Source organism: Sinocyclocheilus rhinocerous, unplaced genomic scaffold, assembly GCF_001515625.1.
Source record: "Sinocyclocheilus rhinocerous isolate Xijiao unplaced genomic scaffold, SAMN03320098_v1.1 scaffold387, whole genome shotgun sequence".
Classification (NCBI taxonomy): Eukaryota; Metazoa; Chordata; class Actinopteri; order Cypriniformes; family Cyprinidae; genus Sinocyclocheilus; species Sinocyclocheilus rhinocerous.
In genome coordinates this window covers 2,337,773-2,361,412 of record NW_015651557.1, presented here as the reverse complement: position 1 = coordinate 2,361,412, position 23,640 = coordinate 2,337,773, and the positions used below count along the sequence as shown (strand labels likewise).

General features: G+C 38.2%; 2 protein-coding genes across 7 annotated transcripts in view; one reads left to right on the top strand and one right to left on the bottom strand.

Annotated features, from left to right (window-relative positions):
- The window catches only part of alg13 (ALG13 UDP-N-acetylglucosaminyltransferase subunit), a 21,420-nt gene extending 7,112 nt beyond the window's left edge, over nucleotides 1-14,308 (top strand). For 3 of the 6 annotated variants that reach the window (XM_016518640.1, XM_016518642.1, XM_016518639.1), the window contains 17 exons: nucleotides 1,750-1,819; nucleotides 1,894-2,002; nucleotides 2,107-2,171; nucleotides 2,350-2,450; nucleotides 2,527-2,642; nucleotides 4,007-4,250; nucleotides 4,386-4,499; nucleotides 5,167-5,311; nucleotides 5,618-5,762; nucleotides 7,248-7,283; nucleotides 7,388-7,446; nucleotides 7,707-7,778; nucleotides 7,863-8,046; nucleotides 8,184-8,276; nucleotides 8,358-8,398; nucleotides 10,177-10,360; nucleotides 13,630-14,308. In XM_016518640.1, coding sequence (XP_016374126.1) covers nucleotides 1,750-1,819; nucleotides 1,894-2,002; nucleotides 2,107-2,171; nucleotides 2,350-2,450; nucleotides 2,527-2,642; nucleotides 4,007-4,250; nucleotides 4,386-4,499; nucleotides 5,167-5,311; nucleotides 5,618-5,762; nucleotides 7,248-7,283; nucleotides 7,388-7,446; nucleotides 7,707-7,778; nucleotides 7,863-8,046; nucleotides 8,184-8,276; nucleotides 8,358-8,398; nucleotides 10,177-10,360; nucleotides 13,630-13,904 — 2,053 coding nt within the window. In that variant the 3' untranslated portion in view covers nucleotides 13,905-14,308. The remainder of the gene's footprint in view (nucleotides 1-1,749; nucleotides 1,820-1,893; nucleotides 2,003-2,106; nucleotides 2,172-2,349; nucleotides 2,451-2,526; nucleotides 2,643-4,006; nucleotides 4,251-4,385; nucleotides 4,500-5,166; nucleotides 5,312-5,617; nucleotides 5,763-7,247; nucleotides 7,284-7,387; nucleotides 7,447-7,706; nucleotides 7,779-7,862; nucleotides 8,047-8,183; nucleotides 8,277-8,357; nucleotides 8,399-10,176; nucleotides 10,361-13,629) is intronic. The other 3 variants (XM_016518644.1, XM_016518643.1, XM_016518641.1) reach the window with 3 other exon arrangements.
- A 4,065-nt stretch (nucleotides 14,309-18,373) lies between these two features.
- The window catches only part of LOC107713133 (short transient receptor potential channel 5-like), a 22,654-nt gene continuing 17,387 nt past the window's right edge, over nucleotides 18,374-23,640 (bottom strand). Inside the window, exons 8-10 of the mRNA XM_016518568.1 lie at nucleotides 22,197-22,238; nucleotides 20,365-20,454; nucleotides 18,374-19,293 (exon numbers count right to left, since the gene is read on the bottom strand). Coding sequence (XP_016374054.1) covers nucleotides 18,469-19,293; nucleotides 20,365-20,454; nucleotides 22,197-22,238 — 957 coding nt within the window. The 3' untranslated portion in view covers nucleotides 18,374-18,468. The remainder of the gene's footprint in view (nucleotides 19,294-20,364; nucleotides 20,455-22,196; nucleotides 22,239-23,640) is intronic.

Here is a 23,640-nt window from a genome sequence, read left to right as displayed (position 1 = left end):
TGTAAGGATCCTTGCTGTCTATGGGAGGGTCAGAGAGCTCTCGGAATTCATCAAAAATATCTTAATTTGTGTTCCGAAGATGAACAGAGGTCTTACAGGTTTGGAATGACATGAGGGTGAGTAACTAATGACAGAATTTTCATTTTTGGGTGAACTATCCCTTTAAGATACTTTAATGGTGTTACTTTTGTCCTTTTTGAATCTTGAAAGCCTCATTATAATTGCATAGTAAAGAGAAAAAAGTGTGTAAAAAGAATTGAAAAAAAGCAGATAAAGGGAGCAAAATAATATACCAAATTTTCATAGCTGAGGGTAAACTAATCTTTTAATTTAATAGACTCAAATGGGACTAATGCCGGGTTCAGACTACACGATATTTTTGTCGGTCACGATAGTCACTGTGTCAGATTTCACGATTTTGACTCCTAAAATCTTGTCGTGTCGTGGACAAGAAACATGTCAGACTACACGTTGCTTCCCGACCATTCATCGCGTGCCGTCTTTAACGACATGTGTGATGTCATCGAGAAGGCGGAACTAGCGACTGACTTCTGAAAACAAGAGTGTAAACATTGCTGAAGCGCTTCCGCTATAGTTCGCCGGCATTTTTCTTTCTTTGTTCTGTCGTGGTAGTCCCTCGATGACACATCATACAGGCAGGAGTACTGTTGCCACAGCTCCACGAACCTTTCCTCCATCTCATAATTCCACCTAACAGCACCATCATCTCTCTTTCGTTTCGCCATGTTTGAAACCTGTGTATGAAAGAGCTTCTGTGCTGCTATTGGTCAATGTCACCAATGTGACAGAACTCGTCGTGGACAACAGAAAAAAAATTAAACATGCTAGACTTTCTGTCGATGTCGTGAAGCAACGCAGACACGGAATCGGTTGTCGTCCACTATAACACAGTACACGTGCTGAAACGATGGAATCTTGCGTCCCGACACCCATTGTCGTTTACGAATCCCCACGACACCCTACGTCAAGCAAATTGTGGCAAAATCGGGCTAAAATTGTGTAGTCTGAACAGGGCATTAGGGCTGTGCAAATAATCGAATGCGATTTTCATGCGCATCTCGTCAGTAAAGCCGGTTCTGTGATTAGTAGTAAATCTCAAGCATGTGCGTTCAGATGGAGCGGCATTTACTACACCGAGCCATAGATCACTGACAAGCTACACAAAATCGCGTTCATAATCCCGCATTCCATTATTTGCACAGCCCTACTTTATATATTACCAATTCTAAAACTTTGAATGGTATTGTACTTTTTCAAAGATAGTAACTTGATTTACATTTACTCATTTAGCAGATGCTTTTATCCAAAGCAACTTACAAATGAGGACAATAGAAGCAATCAAAAATGACAAAAGAGCAATAATATGCAACATTCTGGATTAATTGTAGAGGTTTGATAGAACTGGCTGGAAGACCTGCCAAGAGAGCATTGCAATAGTCCAGTCTGGACAGAACAAGAGCTTGAACAAGGAGTTGTGTAGCATGTTCCGAAAGAAAGGGCCTGATCTTCCTAATGTTGTATAAAGCAAATCTGCAGGATGATATTTGATGGTAGTTAAACTTAGTTAAGGTAGTTAAAATTTTCAGTAGTTTGTAGCTTGACAAATTACAGGCAGGAGCAAGTAGCTTTTCCAACACTGCTGGTCACTTTATGCTTTCATTCTTTAGAATTCCATTTGTGTTTCACCACAGAATGTCAGTTTATGTACTTTGCATGGCTTTGTTCCAGAGAAGAATGGGAGTCGAGTGGTCACAGCCGCTCGGAAGACAAAACCAAAGCTGGAGCTGAGGACCAGAAGGTGACTAAAACCATAATTTAAGAGATTAAGGTGTTAAACTTTCATTAGTATTTGACAGGGTCTCTCTGCTCCAGGCCACAGAAGGGTCAGGAAAACTGGCTCTGCCGTACAAGGTACTGAAGGCCTTAGAGCCAGAGCTGTACCGCAACGTGGAGTTTGACGTGTGGCAAGACAGCCGCAAAGGTCGGTTTACTTTACCTCAGTTACTTTTTAAAAGCTTAAATGATTCTTACCCTAAATTAGGAGTATAATTTTGTGATGTGCTTTGCGATAATCCTGTGTTATAGAGCTACAGAAGACTGATTACATGGTGTTTGCTGGCAGACAGTATTTTTTAGGAGATAAGTGTCAGGTGGGACAAAACCTTGCATCAGGTTTAAATGTTAACATATTGGCATGCCATTTTTTAATTGTCACACCTCTTTTGATAAAACAGACTCTTGTTATGGATTTTCCATAATAATGAATCCTATTTCTGAAGCATTTCATGTCCCTGCAGCCTCTGTCATGCTCATGGTTTTGTTTCCCAGGTCCGCTTGGATCCAAAAGGGAAGTACTACAATGCCTTCATTCAAGAAGTAGGGACTCAGACCACTGCGGTGACCGTGTTCATTGAGGAACTTGGGGAAAAGTAAGCTGTGTCCTTCTGTACTTTCTCACAGGCAGATGTCCCTGAGAATCTTTAAACATCCTCTTTGATGTTTTAGACACCTGGTTCCCTTGACCAATCTGAAGCCAGTGAATCCTGTGCCAGCCTGGAACATCACACCAAGCAGAAAAGGAAATTCCTACAACCATCCAGAGCAGTACCCTGGAGAAATAGGTTTGCCTCTTCAACTTCATTTGTATTTGAATGCACAAACTTATTTTTTTCTTTAATTTAGTGGGTGATTACTTGTTTTGTGTACTTAAATGTGTATGTATATAAAACTGCTGAACTTTTAAAATGCTAAAACATTAGTTTGAATATGCATGCAGTGTAGGTGTTAATCTTAAAATGAACTGCATATAATTATGCTTGAAATAATGCTTATATTGTTTATTATATTTCAGATAATGGTCAAATATTGGCCTGTCATATACTTTGTACGTCTATAATCTGATCAGCCACAACATTAAAACCACTGACAGATGGAGTGAATAATATTTGATTATATGTGACCCTGGAGCACAAAACCAGTCTTAAGTCACTGGGGTATATTTGTAGCAATAGCCAAAAATACATTGTATGGGTCAAAATTATTGATTTTTCTTTTATGCCAAAAATCATTAGGATATGAAAGAGCACCCTCAGATTCCAGATTTTCAAATAGTTGTATCTCGACCAAATATTGTCCTATCCTAACAAACCACACATCAATGGAAGGCTTATTTATTCAGCTTTCAGATGATGTATAAATCTCAGTTTCGAAAAATTGACCCTTATGACTGGTTTTGTGGTCCAGGGTCACGTATATCATATATATATATATATATCAGCTCTTGAGTTTCATGTGTTGGAAGCAGAAAAAATGGCCAAGCGAAAAGATCTGAGCGATTTTGACAAGGGCCAAATTAGGGATGTGCGGGTCTAATCAACTAGTCGGATACAAAACTTCCGTTTAAACAACAGTCAAATTAGTCGTCGTGCACATCCCTAGGCCAAATAGTGATGGCTAGGCTGGGTCCGAGCATCTCCAAAATGGCAAGTTTTGTGAGGTTTTCCCAGTATGAAGTGGTTAGTACTTACTGAAAACGATGCAAGTAAGGAAAAGCCAGCATCAGCCATGAGTGCCCAAGGCTCATTGATGCACATTGGCATCCTGCAAAAATTGTTCAGGAGTGGTTTGAGGGACATGAAAAGAGTACAATGTGTTGTCTTGGCCTTCAAATTTCCCCAGATCTCAATTCCTGGGCCAGCAAAGCTGATCCATGGAGGCCCGCCTCAAAACTTGCAGGACATAAAGGATCTGCTGTAAATGTTTTGGTGCTAGATACCACATGATATGTTCAGAGGTCTTGTAGAGTAAATGCATTGACTGTTTAGCAGCATAATGGGGGCCGACAGAATATTAGGCAGGTGGTTTTAATGTTGTTGCTGCTGTTCAGTGTGTAGGTCTGTTACTGGTAGATACCAGAGTTATCAGCAGGGCACATGAACAGATCAGATTGCATATTTCTGGGCCATGAAAGTTTTCCTCTTTAAAGACCCAGAGCTACGTGGACGGCGACGGTACTTCAAGAAACCTCGTGGTAAGGAGATGTTGATGGCAGTGTCTTTCAGTCGTCCTCAACCTGGCTTACCTCCCCGTCTGCAGCCTGGGCCAGGAAACATTTATCCTGTCCGTTCTCCAGGGGTACACGGTCCCGCTCCACCTCCTGCAGGTCTGGCCTATGAACACTACCGACCCCACCATCCACCTAGACCACCACGTGGCTACGCCCCACCCAGGTTAGACACAAAATTCTTTACAGATGCTTATTCATTGTTGTATCTTCTAAACCTATGTCCTGTCTTTACTCATTGGATGAATCTGTTTGGGGGTTTTTTTCTGTGTTTTTTTTTCACCACACGACTTTTGGTCAGAAGTTCGACCCGATTCCTGAACAGGCACCATCTTATTGGATCAGATCTAGCCTATTATCCCAGTCCCAGCAAGCGCTGCTACCAGAGTTTTGATAACTACTCGTTCAGGTCTCGGTAAGAAAACATTTACTTTAACATCTACATCAGAAATGGTTAATGCTAGAAATGACAAACTATAATGAACCTGTGATGGATACAGTCTCTTTAATATTATGTATTAAAATATTTTGTAACTTGGTATTTTTTTTTTATTAATTTATTTTTCAACTTTAAAAAAAATGGGTTTTGCAAATTAGGAATTATGACTTAAAGACTTTATGAAATGGTTTTACAAGTGCACTTTTGCTTCTTGTGTTTACACATTTCCTGTTGAAACAAGAATTTGAAAAAAAAAATGTTTTTACTCTTTTGTTTGCTTTTCATTTGAAAGCTTGTTGCACAGAAAATGGCAATGAAGGCATTTTCCCAAATTCTTTCCAATTTCTGGAAAAAAGCAAAGAAATATGAATGTTTATGCAATCAAAGACTGTGTCCGTGTATTTAGGCTGCCCAGTAAGAATAGTCATTACAATACTAATTTCTCACTAGGAAAAAGTTGGAAGGTTGGGCAAAACATTGCATGTATACAAAATGACTAGCCTCAACCTTTTAAAATTGTGTTTTCTGTGAATCCATTGCATCATTTTCAATATCGCAAGATATTTCAGTTGAATCTTTTGTTTTCTCAGCAAACCTCTTTTATTCAGCTGCTGTCAAAGTGAGTTAAGTTGTATATGTATAGGAGTCGTCGGCGGCAGATGCACTCTCTGAATAAAGAGTATCTGAGCTGTGTTCCTGAGCCAGGAGAGGAATCCCAAGACATAGAGGGAAGTATCACCTTCTATGAAATTGAGGAGACTGATGAGAGTGCCTTCTCGCCAATATCAGTGAGACACCCAGTTCTACTTCAGTAACAGTTGGGAGCATTAAGGCCTGTTCACAACAAGAATAATAACTACGTATATTAGCATCTGCACCAACGCACAATACCATTATGTTTGTTAAAAGCACGAACTACAGTTATGTCATGCTGCTTGAAATGCTCAAGCTCTTTAAAGTCAGGTGGATTCCCTATTCACATAAAATTAGAACCATCATTAAAACTTTGCAGTTTTTGTCCTTGGTGTGAACAGGCCTTCTAGGCTTTGACGCTAAGATCACGGTTCTGTCTGTCTCACTGTGTGTATCTGAAGGGTCAAGCAGTCTCCAGCCCCATGGTTCCAGGGGCCACTGCTTACTGGGTGCCAAGAGTTCCCAGTCCAATTCCTCCCTCAGGCAAACAGCCCATGACATCTTCAGAGGAGGACCCTGATGAGAGGAGTAATGCTGGCGACCAAGGTACAGCCAAAAAGTTCCTTGGTTTTGTGTCAAAACCGAATGAGCTGACAGCTACCCACGTGGTCCGTTATCTATATCAGGAGTTCTCAAAGTGGGGTCCATGGACACCTGCGGGGGTCCGTAAAATAATTTTAGTGCCCTATGATTTGGTAAACATGGACCGAATCACAGAATTCAGTCAAAAAAAATAAAAATAAATAACAGTAACTTACTCTATAGCATATAATTTCATTCAAATTTGGGATGAATTAGTCCAAATTATGGCTACATTTGATCAAATTGCAATATGGACTACTGTCTGTCTGTGAATGTTAAACCGCAAAAAGACTGCTATGTAAATATAAAGTCTTCATGTGAATAAATGGCATAGTTTTGACTACTACACAAACTCAAGCACAGTTTGGTTTTCACAAGAATGGTTTTCATTCGATTTACATTTTAGAGGTTTATTTTTTTAAGGTAATGATTTATGATTTATGCTTTCGTTTGATTACCACCAGTTTTCGTAATAAATTTGTACATAAATCCAGAAAAATTAAAAGACAAACACAGATTTCAAAATAAACAAATAAATTAATTAAAATGGAAAATGCTGAATTTGGAAACAATAAAACCGAATTTGAGGAAAAAATAAAACTGAATTCCTAGGGCTCTAAAAATTTAATTCTTGTTGAACTTCTAAGAAATTGTTAAATTGTATAATTAGACATGCTTTTTGATTATTACAGTTTAATTTAACCATTTAAAAAAAACTTTACAGAAATATTAAAATAGAAGTTCCAGTGGCATCTAAGAGTACAAATTGTAGTGAGCTTAAGCTTAATCACTGTTATAATTATAATGTGGTCTTTGGAAAATTGTCTCCCTTGTGGGGTCCCTGGCCCCAAAAAGTTTGAGAACACCTCATCTACGTAAACGGCATTGTTACATTGTTAGTACTCTGCATAATTAATACTGGTATATTGTGACACCTCTAGTCATCAATATCTGTGGTATAATATATTTCTAATTGGATGGATGAATCATAGACTCTTTCAGTGCCCTTCGCTCAGGTATCGCTTTTTTTGCTTATCTATGTTGTCAAATCTGGCTCTGATAATTGGGTAAACAAATTTCCTCATTTATTCTTATTAATAGACTTTGCACAGCGTCATCTTCAATTTTAGTATTCAACAAGGTCTGACATTCAGTTCTCTATTCAGCAAGTCCATGAAGAAAAAGAATTAGACACTGTTCCGGTCCCTCAAGTTGAAACTCATGCTTGCAATTGATCTTATATGCATTTGGTAAATACTGATGGTAATGATTTGCACATTAAAACCAACATATTTCAATGCAGCAGAATTTTTTTTAACATTAAACTGAAATGTGGAAGTGCACACCCATTTTAAAAATACTGTCTTGGTAGGCAGCTCACCAGGCTTTGACACAGCCCATATGTGATATGATGGATGGCGGTTAATTTTAACTGTTTGTCCTGACTAGGTGAATACTCTGAGGAGTACATCTACTCTGCCGCAGGTTAGTTCATTAACCGCTACGTTATGTTAGTGAAATTTCAGCTTTATACTCTTGTCATGATATCCTGTGTGCACTGATATTAAAAACATATTTCTGTATTGCAGAGGCAGGTTATCAGAGTCCATCGGTGTATGCTGCAGCAGCAGAGTCTACCACCAATCTGGTACTGTCTTCCAAACTACTTCATTTGTCAAAAATGTCCACCAAAATGCTAATACTGTAGCTGACAAGAGTTCCAGTGGGAGAACGTAGAGTAGATGTGCTCTGACAGCTCTGCACAAGCTCTCCTAAACCAACTCCTATTTTTCCCTTTATTTGAGAATACGGAAAATGTCATTAGATGAGTGTTTGTGGAAAAGTTTAAAAAGACTTTTATAATAAATAGAGATTGCTAATCAGATTGAATTTTGACATGTTTTGCAGACCATTCAGGAGGGAGGTTCTCGTGCCGGGTCACCACAAGAGGGTGTCGCTACCTACAGTTACTCACAACAGGCATGCATTGTTCACAGTATTCATAAATTTGTTACACAGTTTTGCCCTGCCTTGGAGGAGACGTGTGTAACTCAATCTTTTCAGGTGGTTGTGAAGTCGTCTGTCCTCTCCTCTTCTCAACCGATCAACTCTGCCCCGGCTGCAATCTTCACATCAAACTCTTCCTCTTCATCCACTGGGAGCTCCCAGACTCCCCCGAACCCACTGCAGCCCAACAACATCTTAACGCCTGGACCGCCACCACCCCAGAATGTTCTGGGCAGGCCTGGTATACAGTTATGGCTTTTTAAATTAATGATTGTCATGCACAGTTATCAAATACTAATGTTAGCAAAGGAGATGACTCAAGACACACGTTCTCATTAGTCGTTGTGTAGTTTTATCCATGCCGTTTTTCCTGAGCAGTTCCGTGGTTTGTCAATGAGCTGGGAGAACCAGTCGCCATGGCGCCGCCTCCACCCTACTCTTATGACCCCAATGGCAGTGACCTTCCAAGAGGTCAGAGGGAGCCACCTCATTGTCTAATATTTGTGCATAATATTTTCTGCATGTTTGTAATTTTTTTTTTTCTCTCCACAGATTGCAAAGTTCTCCAGTACTACTATAATTTGGGGGTTCAGGTAAGTGGGTGTTTTAGTTTTGATCTCCGTTTACCTCTAGAGATTTATAGTATATGTAATGTCCTGGACTTACATTTAGGTATAACTCGCACAAACTTTGCCTCATTTATAAGTAATATGTGGCCTCTTGTGTCTTTTATTAAAAAAAGCAGCATGGGAAGACATGAGGAATTAAAATATTAATACTGATATGATAAAAATCATAATGTGCATCTATAACTTTTAAATGCAGTGACGTCTTATGAGTGCACAGAAAAAAATGAAAATTGTGTACATCAGTATTAACAATACTGACAGAAGTCATAACGTATGACTTCATGAAATGCATTTTTTAAAATTATTTTATAATTCTTCCTTCGGTGCACTTATTACATTTCACCAGGTTAAAATAATATCTCAAGCTTTGTGCTTGATTTATTTGTAACACATTAACCTCAAAACCTTTTCAGCTTTCTCTTTCTGCAAATTGTATGGTGTAGCGATATGATGACAGCACCCAAAATACTATCAAACACTCCCAACACAGCTCCATTCTTCGGAAAAGATGGATAAAAAGGCACACCGCAAACACAAACCTCGAAAAATGATATGCGACCCGCCAAATGCTGGCCGAATCACAAAGATGCCGATTCGCACGGGACTAATATTAACACAGGACCTCGGTGTTCGGCGAAGTATGGTAGGTCATTTGCGGGGTAATTTTTACTTTACAAATTACAGACATGGCCGATTCGCACGGGATTAAGATCACAGACAACCTCCGCAATTATTACAAATGACTGGAGGTCACCAGGTAATACTAATCCCGTGCGAATAGGGCTTTAGTATGTTTTTTTTTTTTTATCAAAAGCAATTTCTTAAAAAAAAATTAAATCATTATTTAGATATACTGTAAATGGTAATTTTCTACCCTGAATTTAGCCTCCCTTAGAAGGGGCATTTCTGCTGAGACTTAAATGTAAACTCCCACTCCTATGATTGGCTAAGATCTTTGCATATGAAATAATGAGATGAACTAATCATGAAAAATGTTGATCATAGCATTATATTTAGATACTAATACTGCTACTCCAGTTGCATCAAAGGTCGCAGCGCTGTACTATAGCCAAACAGTCATGTCTGCAATGATCAAATACTTTCATCATAACTAACACGGTGAAAATATGATGTAAATAAAAGACTGGTTAAGCAGTGTGAACTGTCATTGGCTACATTTACATGGACACATAATTCATAATTAAATAATTCTGATTGATGAATCTGAACCTACTTTTTACATGTATGTTAAATAGTGTTCAAGTTGATGTGCGCATTACCGCATTTACAGTATATGTCACAAGCTTCAATATCTGATTTGATCTTTTGACATGCACACTGCGTGAATATACAGAGTTTGCACATACTGTTCTTTTATTTATCAAGCAGTAAAATCGCCCATTCCTGTGGTCAAAACAAGCCCTCTGTGGATGAGAGTATGAAGTGAGGACTTACGGGACATTGTTCTGCTCCACTTCACAGACGATAAGTGGAAGGAGAATTTTAGAATAGGAGAGTCATTTACAGTGACACTTCATTCTACAAAAACAACAGCTCGTTCCATGCGTCATACATCATTACGCCATTTTTATATCATTGCACATGCGCAGTACTTTTCTAGTTTTTACATGTCTTCCTAATCTGATTAGAAGAGGCCAAATAATGTGGCTTACTGTCCTCAATGTACTTATACATTTAATTGCTTTCTATATGACATACTGATATTTTTGTATTTGTTCCAGTGGTATCAGCAGAGTTACTGGCAATCTATAGTGCACATGCAGCAGGTGTATCCGCAGCAGGTCGCAGAGGCTCAGTTCCAGCAGTACCCGAGCACCGTTCCCACTGCTGACCACACGGTCCCCCAGGCCTACCATGATCCTGTCCGCATGTGCCCGCATCCACAAGGAGACGTGGCCAGCAATGGTAAGCTATCATTACTGCAAACCTCCAAATTCTCAGCTTTCACGTTCATCTTGAGCTTGTCATACATCTACTCTTAGTCGATCAATTTTATTAGTCTCTTAGATGGACAGATTAAGAGCTTGTCATTGAGGTAATTGCAGTATATTGGGCAGGAAATCCAAACGTTCACCTATCTTTCATCAACCTCAAATATGGCTTATCATTTGAAATTGAAACATGTAAGTAGTAGCAACTTTACATGGCCAGATTCGATGCTTCAATAGGACGAGCCGGATTTGACCACCAATCTCAGTCGAATATTCGCAGAGGTGTTATGATCATGCCATTTTGGCAATATATGGGGGTGCTCAAATGTCTGATTTCACACAGAACTACAGGTTTTCTCCCAATAAGTTAATGTACAGCCTATTAAGATAATGCTGAAAATAAGAATCTGAAAAGAAAGAACCTTTTAATAAATATTTTTAATGTGTGTGAATGAATCCAACCACCCCATGACAGTTTCACTTTACATAATCCGTGACCGACAGTGGAGCGTTTTGGCGGCAGGGATTTAAATCTTTAACAAGACTCAAATTGACACAGGCAGAGTGAAAGACTGGATTTTTTCGATCAGGTAGGGTACAAGTGATTTCAAAACATTTCAGCCGGTTTATATATATCGTGTATATATTATTTATCTCGTATAAGATGCATTTGGTTGAGTTGCGCTGCAGTAAAGCGCTTCATTGTAGTACTATGGTGATTATCTCTTCAGTGCGCAGCACAAGCAGGACAAACAACAATGCAAAATATTAACATGCATAATATACATGACAATTATAATGAGAACACTTATAATAAAACGCTGTGAATTTTTAGAGTTTAGTCGCCGATGTTTCTGCACGTTGAATAATTGCTAATGTGAACTTTTTACACCACAGACTGAACAAAATTAAGCATTGCTTGGTGATTGGTCAACAAAGTATTGATAGTTGTGTAAATAGTCATACTAACAGAATTTTTGGTTGATTGTAATCCATTACATACCTTTCTATCAAAGTTATCTGACATTATCAAGATGAATTTGTTCTGACACAGTTTAGCTTGGAGTTCTTGTCATATTTTATTACCATTTTCTAAACTATAGCAAATAAACTGTGATAATGTGAGAAATGTTGAAGGTGAATACATTTTGGTTTGACTGTATATATATTATTTACAGTGAAGACTATGCAGTGCTATTTTACATTTGAATATTCAGTTTCTGTACCTGGACACCTACAAACTTGAAAAAAACTTAAACATTGTGTAAATAGCACAAATAAATAAATAGAACGAACATACAAATTAAACTATTTCAAACAGGGCCCACTGGTACAACCTGCACTGGGGCCCCGCAAACCCCAGCAACGGCCCTGATTGGGTGCATATCCAAGTAGGGATGCAACGATACCATTTTTTCAGAACCGATTCGATTACCGAAAATTCTGAGTATCTGCCGATTCCGATCCCAGCGCAGTTTTTTTTTTTTTTTAATCAATGTAGAATTTCTATACTTCTGTGTATTGACCTGATCATCACTCTTTTGTGTGTTAAACACAATCTACTAAATATAGACAACTTCATTTTAATTAAAAATAACAAATGAAAAAATATATAATCATAATCTATGACAAAAACACTATTATAAACTAGGTTAATGGATAATTCAGCTGCAAAAGATACTCTCAAAAAATCATGGGTGCACAATTTTATAAAATCTTAACATTTAGTGAAAGTGGGGAACAGATAAAAGTTAGCGTAGACATTGCAATGTTACAGATTGCTCTTTGTATTGTTGTAAAATACATTCATGAAAAACAAGTAAATATATTTATACATAAATATATACTATAAAATTAAAAGACATTTCTTTTAAATGTTTTGCACAGTAATGAAGGCAGCAACATATGATGGATAAGACAGAATAAGAAAGACTATTAATAATCTTTCATTGTGCATTATATTATAATACAAAAGGGTATGGCTCCAAAACAGAGCGGCACAAAGCGCTTGTGTACATCCCGATGCGTTTGAAGCAACACGGAGTCACAGCGCTCTGCATAGAAAAGATCAAAGCAGAAAGGGAAGAGATGTTGATGCGTAGTGTATTATATCTGTGCGATAGTTTAAGCCTTTTTAAAGTTTTAAATCTGTTATTGTGCACTCTAGAAGAGAGTTTCATCATTTTGACTGTAGTAACCGAACGCGACATGCAGTTTGAATGCTAAATGGAGGATGACAGACAGCCCCACAGTGGAGAGAAGAGTTTACGGGAACTTGACTTAGGCTAAATATTCATCTGTACCTCACATTAAACTATGGCATGGCTTCTCGAAATATGATGCACGGAAACTTTATAGTGCTTTATAATGTTTTTGTGCCTTTCGTGGGGCTTAACAATAACATAGAATAGTATATGCACAATATCGGATTTGGATCACTATCGGAGCCCCATATCCAAGTGTTTGTGTAGGGTGTGGAAGCTATTAGCGCAGGAAATGGAGGTACCTTAGAAAACGGTCTAATAATGTTTTTCATGGATTTTCATCTGTGGAATGCGCCACTTCCGGTATTTTGCCAGTTAATCGGCATGGGCAACATGCAATCGAGAATGGTTCCTCCATAAAATGTGCTGCATACATCTGAATATTTGGGTTGAACTGTTCTGGAACGTTGTTGTAAATACAACTTAACCACTGATTTCTAGTCGTGTCCATTTTTGGAAATTCAAACGAAGTAGTTTCGCTTTCACAACGAAACTGCGTCACACACAGCGGCGGCAACAACAATACTACAGCGAGAATAAAAGTCACGCCGCCTTTCTTTGCGTGAACGTTTGGGCGGCATTATGCAAATCTTCCCAGATAGTGACGTAGGTATGTGGGGGCGTGTTAGAACGAGCCGTTTTAGGTAGATGTGGCTGACTCTTAACTTTTATAAAGAATATCTCTTTGGATTTGAGACTTTAGTCTTTGCAACTTTACAGATCTTCTTTATGCACCAAGAGCTTGTAACACTCCAAAGAGAAAGGAAAAATTGAAATTGCATCATATGACCCCTTTAAATTTAATCAAGGAATCGTAAAAGTCCTACTACATTTTAAAAGCTCATTATGATATATATTTAAGTAATGCACCGTATATAAATGTGCAATTAGTCAACTAATGGCTTAAATGAATGACTGCTAGTTGACTAGAAAAATCTTTAGTCAGGGTACACTCTCACCCATGCCCTCCTCTCCTCAGGCACCCCTCTGGCCATGGAAAGCCCTCCCGCGGTGGTCCCCGGCACGGTGTTCTACCCCCTGGTGCAGGAGCAGTGCGGTCAGCAGCCCCTTCACCCCTCCTATGATCCCTACATGCCTGTGCTCTCCACAACATACCACTACCTCGCGCCCTGGACTCCCGGTGCCGGCCCACACCCCCGCATCCACCACGCCACATACTGCCCCTCGTCCTCTCACCCCCCTGTCAACTACATCACTACCCCCACCCATCTGCCACACTCACAGTTTGTCTAAGTCTCATTTACCAGTAGAAATGTTCCTGTTTATGTTCAGTTGTTAGTTCTGTATTGTTTTCACAGACGAATGGTTATTCAGAGATCCTGCAGTGTTACTTAGCACTTAAACTGAAAGGCAGGACGGAGTAGGTGTGCTTTTACCACCCCGCACATTTGCTCCCCAATCAACATCGCTCTAATTTAATAAGCATATATTGGATTTTCTTTCCCTAATTATTTGAGGATTTTAAAAGGTGACATGATTCTAAATGTAATTAGTTCCCTTCTCATTTGCTTTTACAAATGTTTGCATGCTTCCAGAATGTAGTCGTTTAGCAACACGCCAGGAGTTCGAGCCTTAGGAAACCATTGTCTGTTGTTTTTCTATGTCAAAAAATCACTTATTATAGCTGCACAAATAAATAAAAAAAATAAGCCAAATCAAGTTGTTTCCGAATCCATTTTAAGGTTACGAACTGAAACTTATTTATATGAGAGAAATTAACTTTCTATTTAAAGCATCCTGAAATGTAGCAAATGATATTATAAGAAGTTGCTGTGAGAAAATGAGTAATGATGCTGAAAATTCAGCTTTGACCACAGGATTAAATTTCGTTTTACAGTATCAAAATAGAGAAGTTATTTTAAATTGTGTAGTAATATTGTGAAATTACAGTTTTTACCATTTTTGCTAAAAAATAAATGCAGCCTTGGTGAATGTAGGAGACTTCTTTAAAAAAAAAATCTTAATTATTTGCAATTATTTGACTATTTGTAATTAATAGTAAGACAGACTGGTTACAATTTATTTTCTGGATAATCATGCAGTTGCTTGGCAACTTGGTGAATGAGTCACATTTTCACAATCTGATCTTTGAAGCTGCCTATTTTACTTGAAAATGTTATCCATTTCCACATAAAACAGATTATTAACATGTGGAACACTTATCTATTGGGAATTGATTTAATTGTGATAATTGGGCATTTTATTTCAGAAGACAGGCCGGATTAGTTCACCCCTTCTCTTTGCTTGATGCTTTTTTTTTAACCAGTTAGATCTGAGCTAAACTGTTAGCTTTTTAGCTAATGACTAATGAAAAACACACAAAGGGACATGTTTAACTGATTTTAACTTTAGCAATATGTGGAGAGACTTTTTAACTGGCTTCATCCTCAGTTTTACTTTATTTAAACTTTTCACTGTTAGCTTCTTTGAGTGCATCTCACTGTGTCCCAATTTTCATTGTAGCAATTTTTTCTACAATAATTGCCTAAACAAATGCCTTAATGTTAACCAAAAGCTTGTGTGGCCTTTGTGACATCATCTGAAAAGTAAAGTCTTTAAGAGGCAAAGCAAGGCATTACATTTCAAAGAAAGATTACATTATTATTTTTTTTCAATAACATGCACAGTAACACCAGAAAAATGTAGGCAGGGTCTATATCATGTTGACTTTAAGAGCAGCAAAAAGTGCAGTTTCAATCATTAGCGATGTTAACCCAGATATGATTTATTTAGTTCATGTGACCTCAAAACAAAAAATGAAATAGAAAACCACTGAAGCTTCTATTTGAAATCAAGGTATAAATTATACATGAAGTGTAACCAAAAAAATAATTTGTTAAAATAAATTTTACAAAAAAGACATTTAGAATCTACGGTAGATAGCTTGCAGCTTAAATTAAAACCATAATGAAGCAACACAAATGAGAGGTCACTAATGCACAAATGGATCGGATATATTATTTGTGACTGGTTCAGTGTCTAGAGACCAGTCATGAGAGAACCTAACTACTAAGCTCCCGTTATTGAGCAAACTCTAAATATTATATCATGCGTTGTGTTTTTAGGAGCCAATTCACTATTTAACACCATTTGCTATAAAACATCTGTGAAAAACAATTGAAAAGATATTATGCAAAAAAATAAGAAATCAGGAAGGGGGCCAACACTTTTTCACACCACTGTATATGCATATTTTTAAGCTTCATTTGATACCATTTGGTGCCCTTTATAAACATTTATGTTGTGTAGACACAAGTGTATTACAAAGATGCATATATCTTTAGGTCCACATTGTTATCTGTATCTTCTGATACAATATCACTTCAATATCTGTAAATAATTTACATCGTATCAGACATAGTTCATATATTGGTTCTACTTCCACTTTCTGAGCTCTAAAAAGGACTTTCTATAGTACACACGTGTTCAAGTCTGCAGTTTAAGCTTGTTTTCAAAAATGTTGCACTAGCGTTGACAATGAAGGACGTTACAGCACCAGAACTTAGCATGCGGTGCAGATGGTATGTAATTTAAAAGTAAATGCATCTTGTATAAAACATGAACTTATAGCCTTGCAAAATAAACAAAGGATTTTACATTGGATGGAGTTGTGCAAGAAGGTTGCTACATTTGTTAAGGGTGCATCTGAACACCTTCCCATATAACAAATACTTGAAATACATATTGCAAGTACACATATTTAAGGGTGCATCCAAGCAACTCACATAGAATATTTTAAAGAGCTCAGAGTTGTATAAAGTTTTGCTTTCTTTGGGATTTTTGATGGTAATGATAATTTTGCATATATATATATATATATATGTATATATTCAAGTAAAAACAAAAAAAATCAAAGCCACAGGAGGTGGAAACATAGCCCATGCTCGTTACATATTAATTACTATTGCCACTAGGGGGCGAATTCCGAAAGTCGTAATCAAATGTTCTGTGCAATGAAAATGCAGCTTACGACATCCATAAGCTGATTTCCTGAAGAGTGTAATGCAGTCCCTGTATCGGAACGTGCCTACTTCCTGCTAATAGTATACGAAAGGTAGTAAGTCAAATCAGCATAATGTCTGAATTCGCAATATTTATAAAACGTGAAAATTACCTGGATGACCTACTACTTCTGCCAGTGCTTTGAAGTGTGCAGAGATGGACATTTTACTAACCCATAAGGCCAGGTGAGAGAATTCGTAAATTGTGGGGAAGTGACACGACTGATGATGCTGTTGGTCACGTTAATGCCAACATGGTAAATGTAGTATGTTTTTATACTACACCTATGCATGGATCATGGCTCTGTCCAAAGTCAATTAAATTAAAAATACTCTCATTTCAGACTTTAAACCGTTTTTAAGAAAAGGGGTTATGAATCAAAATGATGGATATATGAACCAAAACCATTTCTATTTGTAATATTATTTTATCTGCTCTGTTAATAATGCTAGATACCTTATCCAAATTTAGATTTTTAGAATGCACATTAGCTTATTTTCCATCAACCGGTTAAACTTTACAACGGTGCATCAAAATTCAGTCTGATTTTTGCATGGGCTTGAACAAAAACAGCAGATGGGCTGAATGAATGCAAATCCACTGTCTGACAGCAGGTGGCGCTCCTGCAATGAAAAGCAAATGAAGTCCTGCAATGAAAAGAAAAGGCCATGGAAAGTTGGTTCCCTTCAAAGGTGCATTCATACAATTAATTTATGCTATGTCTGCATGAGACTGTAACTAACTTTGCTTACTGTTGGACAGCGTTTACAGTGAGTTTTTCCAAATCGCGGTAAGTTAATCAAACATGGTTTTAATAATTAAAATATTAAACAGTAATATTACACGTCTAAAATTTTATCGTGGTTTGCTCAAACTGCAACCATTTCTATTTGTAACCCTCAAAATGGAATGAGCTCGGTGACACCTTGCAAATCTTCAGTGACCCCGGGCTTGGGGACCACTTTTCTATATAGTATGAATGTGTGTAGTATGAATGTAATCCGGACGTAGTCATGCAACCTACTAGCATCAGTTGTGTCGCTTCACTGCTATATTCTGCTATTTTCCTATTCACAAATCCTCTTCCGAGGCCAATGGGATAGTAAAGTGTCCACTGGATGCATACTTCTGAACCTTTTATGAATTCTGTGAAGTTGGACATACTACTCGGTCTTTTCACATACTGTTTTTTTTTTTTTTTTGTCTACTATATAGTAGTAAAGTATGTGATTTCAGATGCAGCCCACAATTTCACTTTACTTTGTAGTATCCATGCAACCAATGGCAGAAAAGGGAGTGTTAGGCATTATTGTAAAATATATTTTTTCCCACACAGAAATTACATGCCTCACTTTTGAATATAAATTCCCAGTGGCCTCAATCAAGAAACACAAGTGGAACAAATTTTCCTAATTGTTAGGATAGGCGATACGTAAATGGTCGCACTGACACTTTTGCATTAATGTTTTACGAATGTTTTTACACAATTCGTTCTGCTCATGTTTTGTGAATAAGGCATGATGTGTGCAAAGCATAAAGATGCTATGAGTGTCACAGGCCCTTGACTGTTGTTGAAGCTTTGAACCAGTCACGTTCAGCCAAAACGTCAACCAAACGTCAGTTCCAACACACCTGCCAATAATTACCAATTAACCCCGAACACCTTGATTAGCTGGTTCAGGTGTGTTTGTTTGGGGTTGGAGCTGAAATCGATAGGACAGTAGCTCTCCAGGAGCAGGGTTGAAGATCCCTGGCTGAAGCTGTGAAACATTACGTTAATGAGCTGACTTCGCCTCTACAGCTGTGTCGTAACCGACTCCTCTTGTTCCCAGCTGGAGGAGCCCAAAATGTCACAAGGTCCCACCCAGCCATGGCACAGATCATCACTGGAGGCCAAGAGCTGAGCGCTGGAGGCAGTCAGGCTGGAAGCACAGTGCAGCGAGTGGCTGGGCGGCCGGAGGACGAGACTGTCCCTGCCGTTTGCCCGTTGAGATGTGGCCTGCATTGGGTTCTGTTGAGTCTCAGGCGGCCCCAGTCCCAGCGTGTGTAGGTGCATCTCGCTCCGAGTTACCTTCGACAGCATCGGCGGACCATGCCAAGACGTTTGCGGTACTTGGTCTGAGATGCTGTATGCGGACTGCTGATCTCCCGGGGTCTCGGCATGTTGGTCCGGGACGTGTCCATTCATACGAGACATTAGCATTCCCAAACGTTGCAAAGAGTTTTTCTTGGAGCGAGAAAAGCGCTGCAGACGGCTGCTGGTCCGCACAAATGCAGACGAGTGGGATATGTTGTTCCTCAAGCCATTGCTTTCTGGTCTTTCTCTGGCCAGTCCCGACATGGATTTGAAGAGAGCCGATACGCTGAACTGGGACTCTCGGTTTCTCCTGTAACACTGGGAGAAGGACGTAGATGCTTTGGATCTAGATGACTCTCCCCCATCCCCACATCTGGGTCCTCCGAGCCTATCGCCCTCCTCGTCCTCTTCTTCCTCGGGCTCAGCTGTTTCGTCCTGCTGAGTGGCCTCGCTACTAGAAGAATATGTGCGTCGCGGTGGTTTACGGTTGCCCAGCAGGTCAAGAACCTCGTAGCGGAAGCTGGAGATATCCTGCTTAAGTTCCTGAATGCAGAGAAACGATATGCAATTACCGGAGCGTAAACTGCACCACCTAATTACAGGAAATATTCTAACGTTATGACATTGGCTGCGTTTACACTTGACATTAACATGCGATCACCGTGATCTGATCAAGCAGATCGGGTCATCAGTCAATCAGGACTTGGCGCATTTACACTTGGCAACATCAGCTGACTTCTCGATCTGGATAATCGATCGGATCTGTATTTCCCGCGCAATATTTAATAAGTCTGCGGTGCAAAGTCGACCTGAAGTGGTGGGTTTTCTTTTGAAAACTATTTTCAGTCGCGGGACATTTTACAAATCAAAATAAATGTACGAGTCTCACTAGCACTCTGTTCTTCCGACAGAGAGGGGGCGGCGTTTTGCGTGATGTTGACCTGCGAATGCAGACACGATGGCTGGATTGCGTTTACATTACACCGAGATCTGATCACAATGCGTCCTCGACTACCTCTGGACCAGGAGCGTGTTAACACTTGTCTTTTCAATGTGTATGTGGACAACATCCGGATACAGGTCGCATGTTAATGCCAAGTGTAAACGCAGCCATTATCTTCATGACTTCTGGTTCTTATGGTTTTCCTTGCGGACTTTAGGAATGCGTCTTATCTGGATTTGATCATCTTCCATAATCAGTCTCTCCCTAAATGTATTGCACTTTAAACAGTGTACAGTTAGGCTAATGAACTATTCATTTAATATTAATAATTAACAATAACAATAATGACGGTAAATATTTACTAAACACTGTAGTCTTTTATAGCAATTCGGCAGTAAATAATTATAAATTAAAATAATTTGCAGCTCTAATTCAAAGTTCATTTATTCTATAAATAATATGTAAATGGTTCATATTGTGTATCTACTCAATGTTATTGATTTCATTAGTATTCATTTCTAAAGTGTGTTTCTAGCACATGTAACAGTCAAACCTGCATAACTGACTACTACATTATAAAAAAATGTCCACTTCAAGAATACAAATGAGATCATCGAGGCCTCGATAAGTGCCTATATAGAGAATAAGATGACCAAAAAGAATCTTCATACCTTGAAGTTCTCCTCTGTCAGCCCTTCATCTGTTTTGGCGCTGCGGATCATGGCTGCAACATATCGCTTTACCAAGTTTCTGATCACCTCCTAAAAACAGCCACAAACAGGATGAACTTCAATACATTTTTCTTGACATATTACATTCTGATCTACAAATAACCCTGTTTTCCTCTTCACAAGAACTTTCCACATCCCCAAAGGAGGTGAAGATTTATTCTCGGATGGGGTAAGATAGGGTGATGGGCTCTGAATGTGATTGGCATGTGCATATTTTCCAGTTTATTAAGCGGCGAAAATCCGTTTTTGGCATATTCATGACATATGTATTAGCTGGAGGTGAAAATCTGGATGTGCATTCATTAGCATTTATTTGCATATCCAATAAAGAATGAGCCAGCGGTGGCACTCTAAACACGCTTACGCACAACAACAAAATAACAGCTAGTGCAATATCCGCTACTGCAGCTCTTGATTGTTGGGGAGAAACATTTGTCTGTAGCAATTATATACAACCTCACACTCACGAAAGACCTTGCTTAATAGAACAGTTCACCCAAAAATGACAAATCTGTTTTCACACAACATAAGAGATTTCGAACAATCATCACACAGCTCTTGCCATACAAGCAAAGCTGTCAACCTAAAAAAAACAACAACAATGTATCAAAAAACGTCATATGACTCAGTATTCTGCTATATCTTGTGAATCCATACAGTAGATTTGAAATTTAAGGGGGCTTTACGCAACACTGCTTTCAACTAAAAATGGAAATATTTTAATTCATTTTGGCCATTCATTTACACGACAATAGCGCTTGGGGGGCTTGAAAACGCAAGCTTTTGAAAACGGGTTTCAAAGTGCAAGTTTTTGAAAACGATATGCTATCAACTCCATACAAGCTATAAAAACGTCTGCAGGCGTGTAGTGTTTCTTTACAAACTGACATCGCCATCTACTGGCCTGGCATGCATAATGCAGTGTTTTTAGCAGTTTTCGTAGTTCCTTTGTGAATTTGGGTCATTTTGACTGTTGTTGTCAAGTTTGACAACTTTTCAAAAGCGCAAAAGGAAAATCTTTTCAATTTTTAGTACAATCATTGTTGTGTAAATGTACCCCGAGTTGTCATTCTCTGATAATGTTGCATCGTCATTTATGGTGTTTTGACACCCTTTTCACTATGAATTACCATTACATAGTGCATAACTATGTAAAATTCCTCCAAAATGTCTGTGTTCCACAGACAAAAAATAGCAGCATACAAACGAGAGAAGTGTGATTACTGCTTTAAGTTCCTCCCTGCGTTCACATACGTTACATTGTTTAGTGGCAGCTGTGTTGTTTCGTTATGGATGTTCATTACAGTGTCGCGGCCTGCACCAGAGGTTGCTGGAGTCTGGATGGCTGTGTATTAATGCATTAGCAATCAGCAGGGATTCAGTGGTTTAGTAAGTTCAAAGCAGGACAGGGTGTAATGCAATTAGAGCAAGTAATGAATATGCACTGATTAACAACACAACATAATATTTATTTTCAGTGTGATCATGCACTATTTATTTTAAACCGATTTAAAATCCCTTCTACATGATTTTTCTCTTTGTAAGCACCTAGAACTATCACTGATGAAAAAACATGCAAATTATACAATGTGCAATGCTCTAATAACTCATTAATATGCATGATGCCAATAGGCTAATGTTTGTTTTTTCATCTAAATAAACTGTTGGAATTGTTAACATATTAACAGCAAGGTTCTGATCCAACAGCATGCTGGGAAACGGATTAATGACACGGATGCCAAAGTGTGATGGGTAGGGCCAAATCTCATTACCTGGTAGTGCTGGTTCTGAATAAGGTTATCGGCATGCCTTTCCTGAAACAGACAACAATAGCAAATTTCAACAATAAATATGCAGCATTATGTAATACTTATGATCCAAAGGTGAATAGTTTGAACTATCAGTTACTGTTATTTTAGTATTGTTGATATACTTATATAGTTTTTATTAATATTTTGAATTTATTTTTATATTTTCACTTTGGTTTTAAAGTGTTTTTGTCATTCTCATTATCTTTTAAATGTCTATATATGGTTTTTATTAGTTTGTTTTAATTATTTTAGTACTCCAAGTAAATGGCAACCTGCGTGTGCGTCAAGTCTGAGGAGGAGGGGCCGGGTGAAAAAACCCCGCTCCAATATTTTGAATTTGGACTGCAATACCTAGTTCAACCACTCGGTGTCAATCCTACATACAGCACCTTTAAACTAAACAAAAATGGAAATGTATGTCACTAGCTAAAATAAAATATATATTTTTTAAAAATATTTCTGCTTGCATTTATTTAAGACTTTTTAATGGTGTTAGTTTTACGATAACATCCCTAAATAGATAACCTAAAAATGAAAACTGTTGTCATTTCTACACCTTCATATTGTTCCAATCCTGCATGACTGACTTCCGTGGAACACAAAATATAGTGTTAGAAGTTTGTGTGTGTGTGTGTAATGACAATGAAAAGTATCTAGAGCTTTGAAGCTTTAAAAGGGGTACCATGAAAGAGGTCCATGTGACTTCTGAAAGTCTTCTGAAACCATATAACATGTAAATTTTTACTTTTAAAAGGCGTGCCAGCTTCAGTCCCCATTCATTGTAACTATAAAAAAGAGCGACCAGCAAAAAAATTTTTTTTAAATCTACTGGCTTTATATTCCATGCATGGAAGAAAGTCATACAGGTTTGAAACAACATGAGGTTGAGTAAATGATGACAGATGTTTGATTTTCACACAAACTGTTCTTTGAAATGACCTGAAACGCCAGCTACAAATTCAAAAATAAATGATAGCAGCCTTACATGATAAACCCCAAACTGTGTGCTCCATGTGCTGTGTGTGGGAGAAAGTGAGTGAGCGCGCTTGTAGAAACAGTAGAGCCCACCTCACAGAGCAGAGAAGTTCAACTGATCGAAAGATGTCTCGGGAATGGTATGTTTGAAGCGGGGTTGCCTAGCAACCAACATTGGCCTAGGGCAACTTAAGGCTGGATGCCAAATAGACAACCACTGGCAGGTTCAGTTCAAACATTATTTAATGGCAGGACATCCTTAAAATCATTTCAAAGACCGTTTAGGATTTATGAAGGTTTATTTGCATCCTTAATATTATTATTATTATTATTATTAAAATATGCTAAATTAACCTTTTTTTTTTTTTTTGGTTGTTAGACGTTAGTAGGCCGTTCTAAGAGGTCACACTTTGATTTTTTTTTTTTTTTT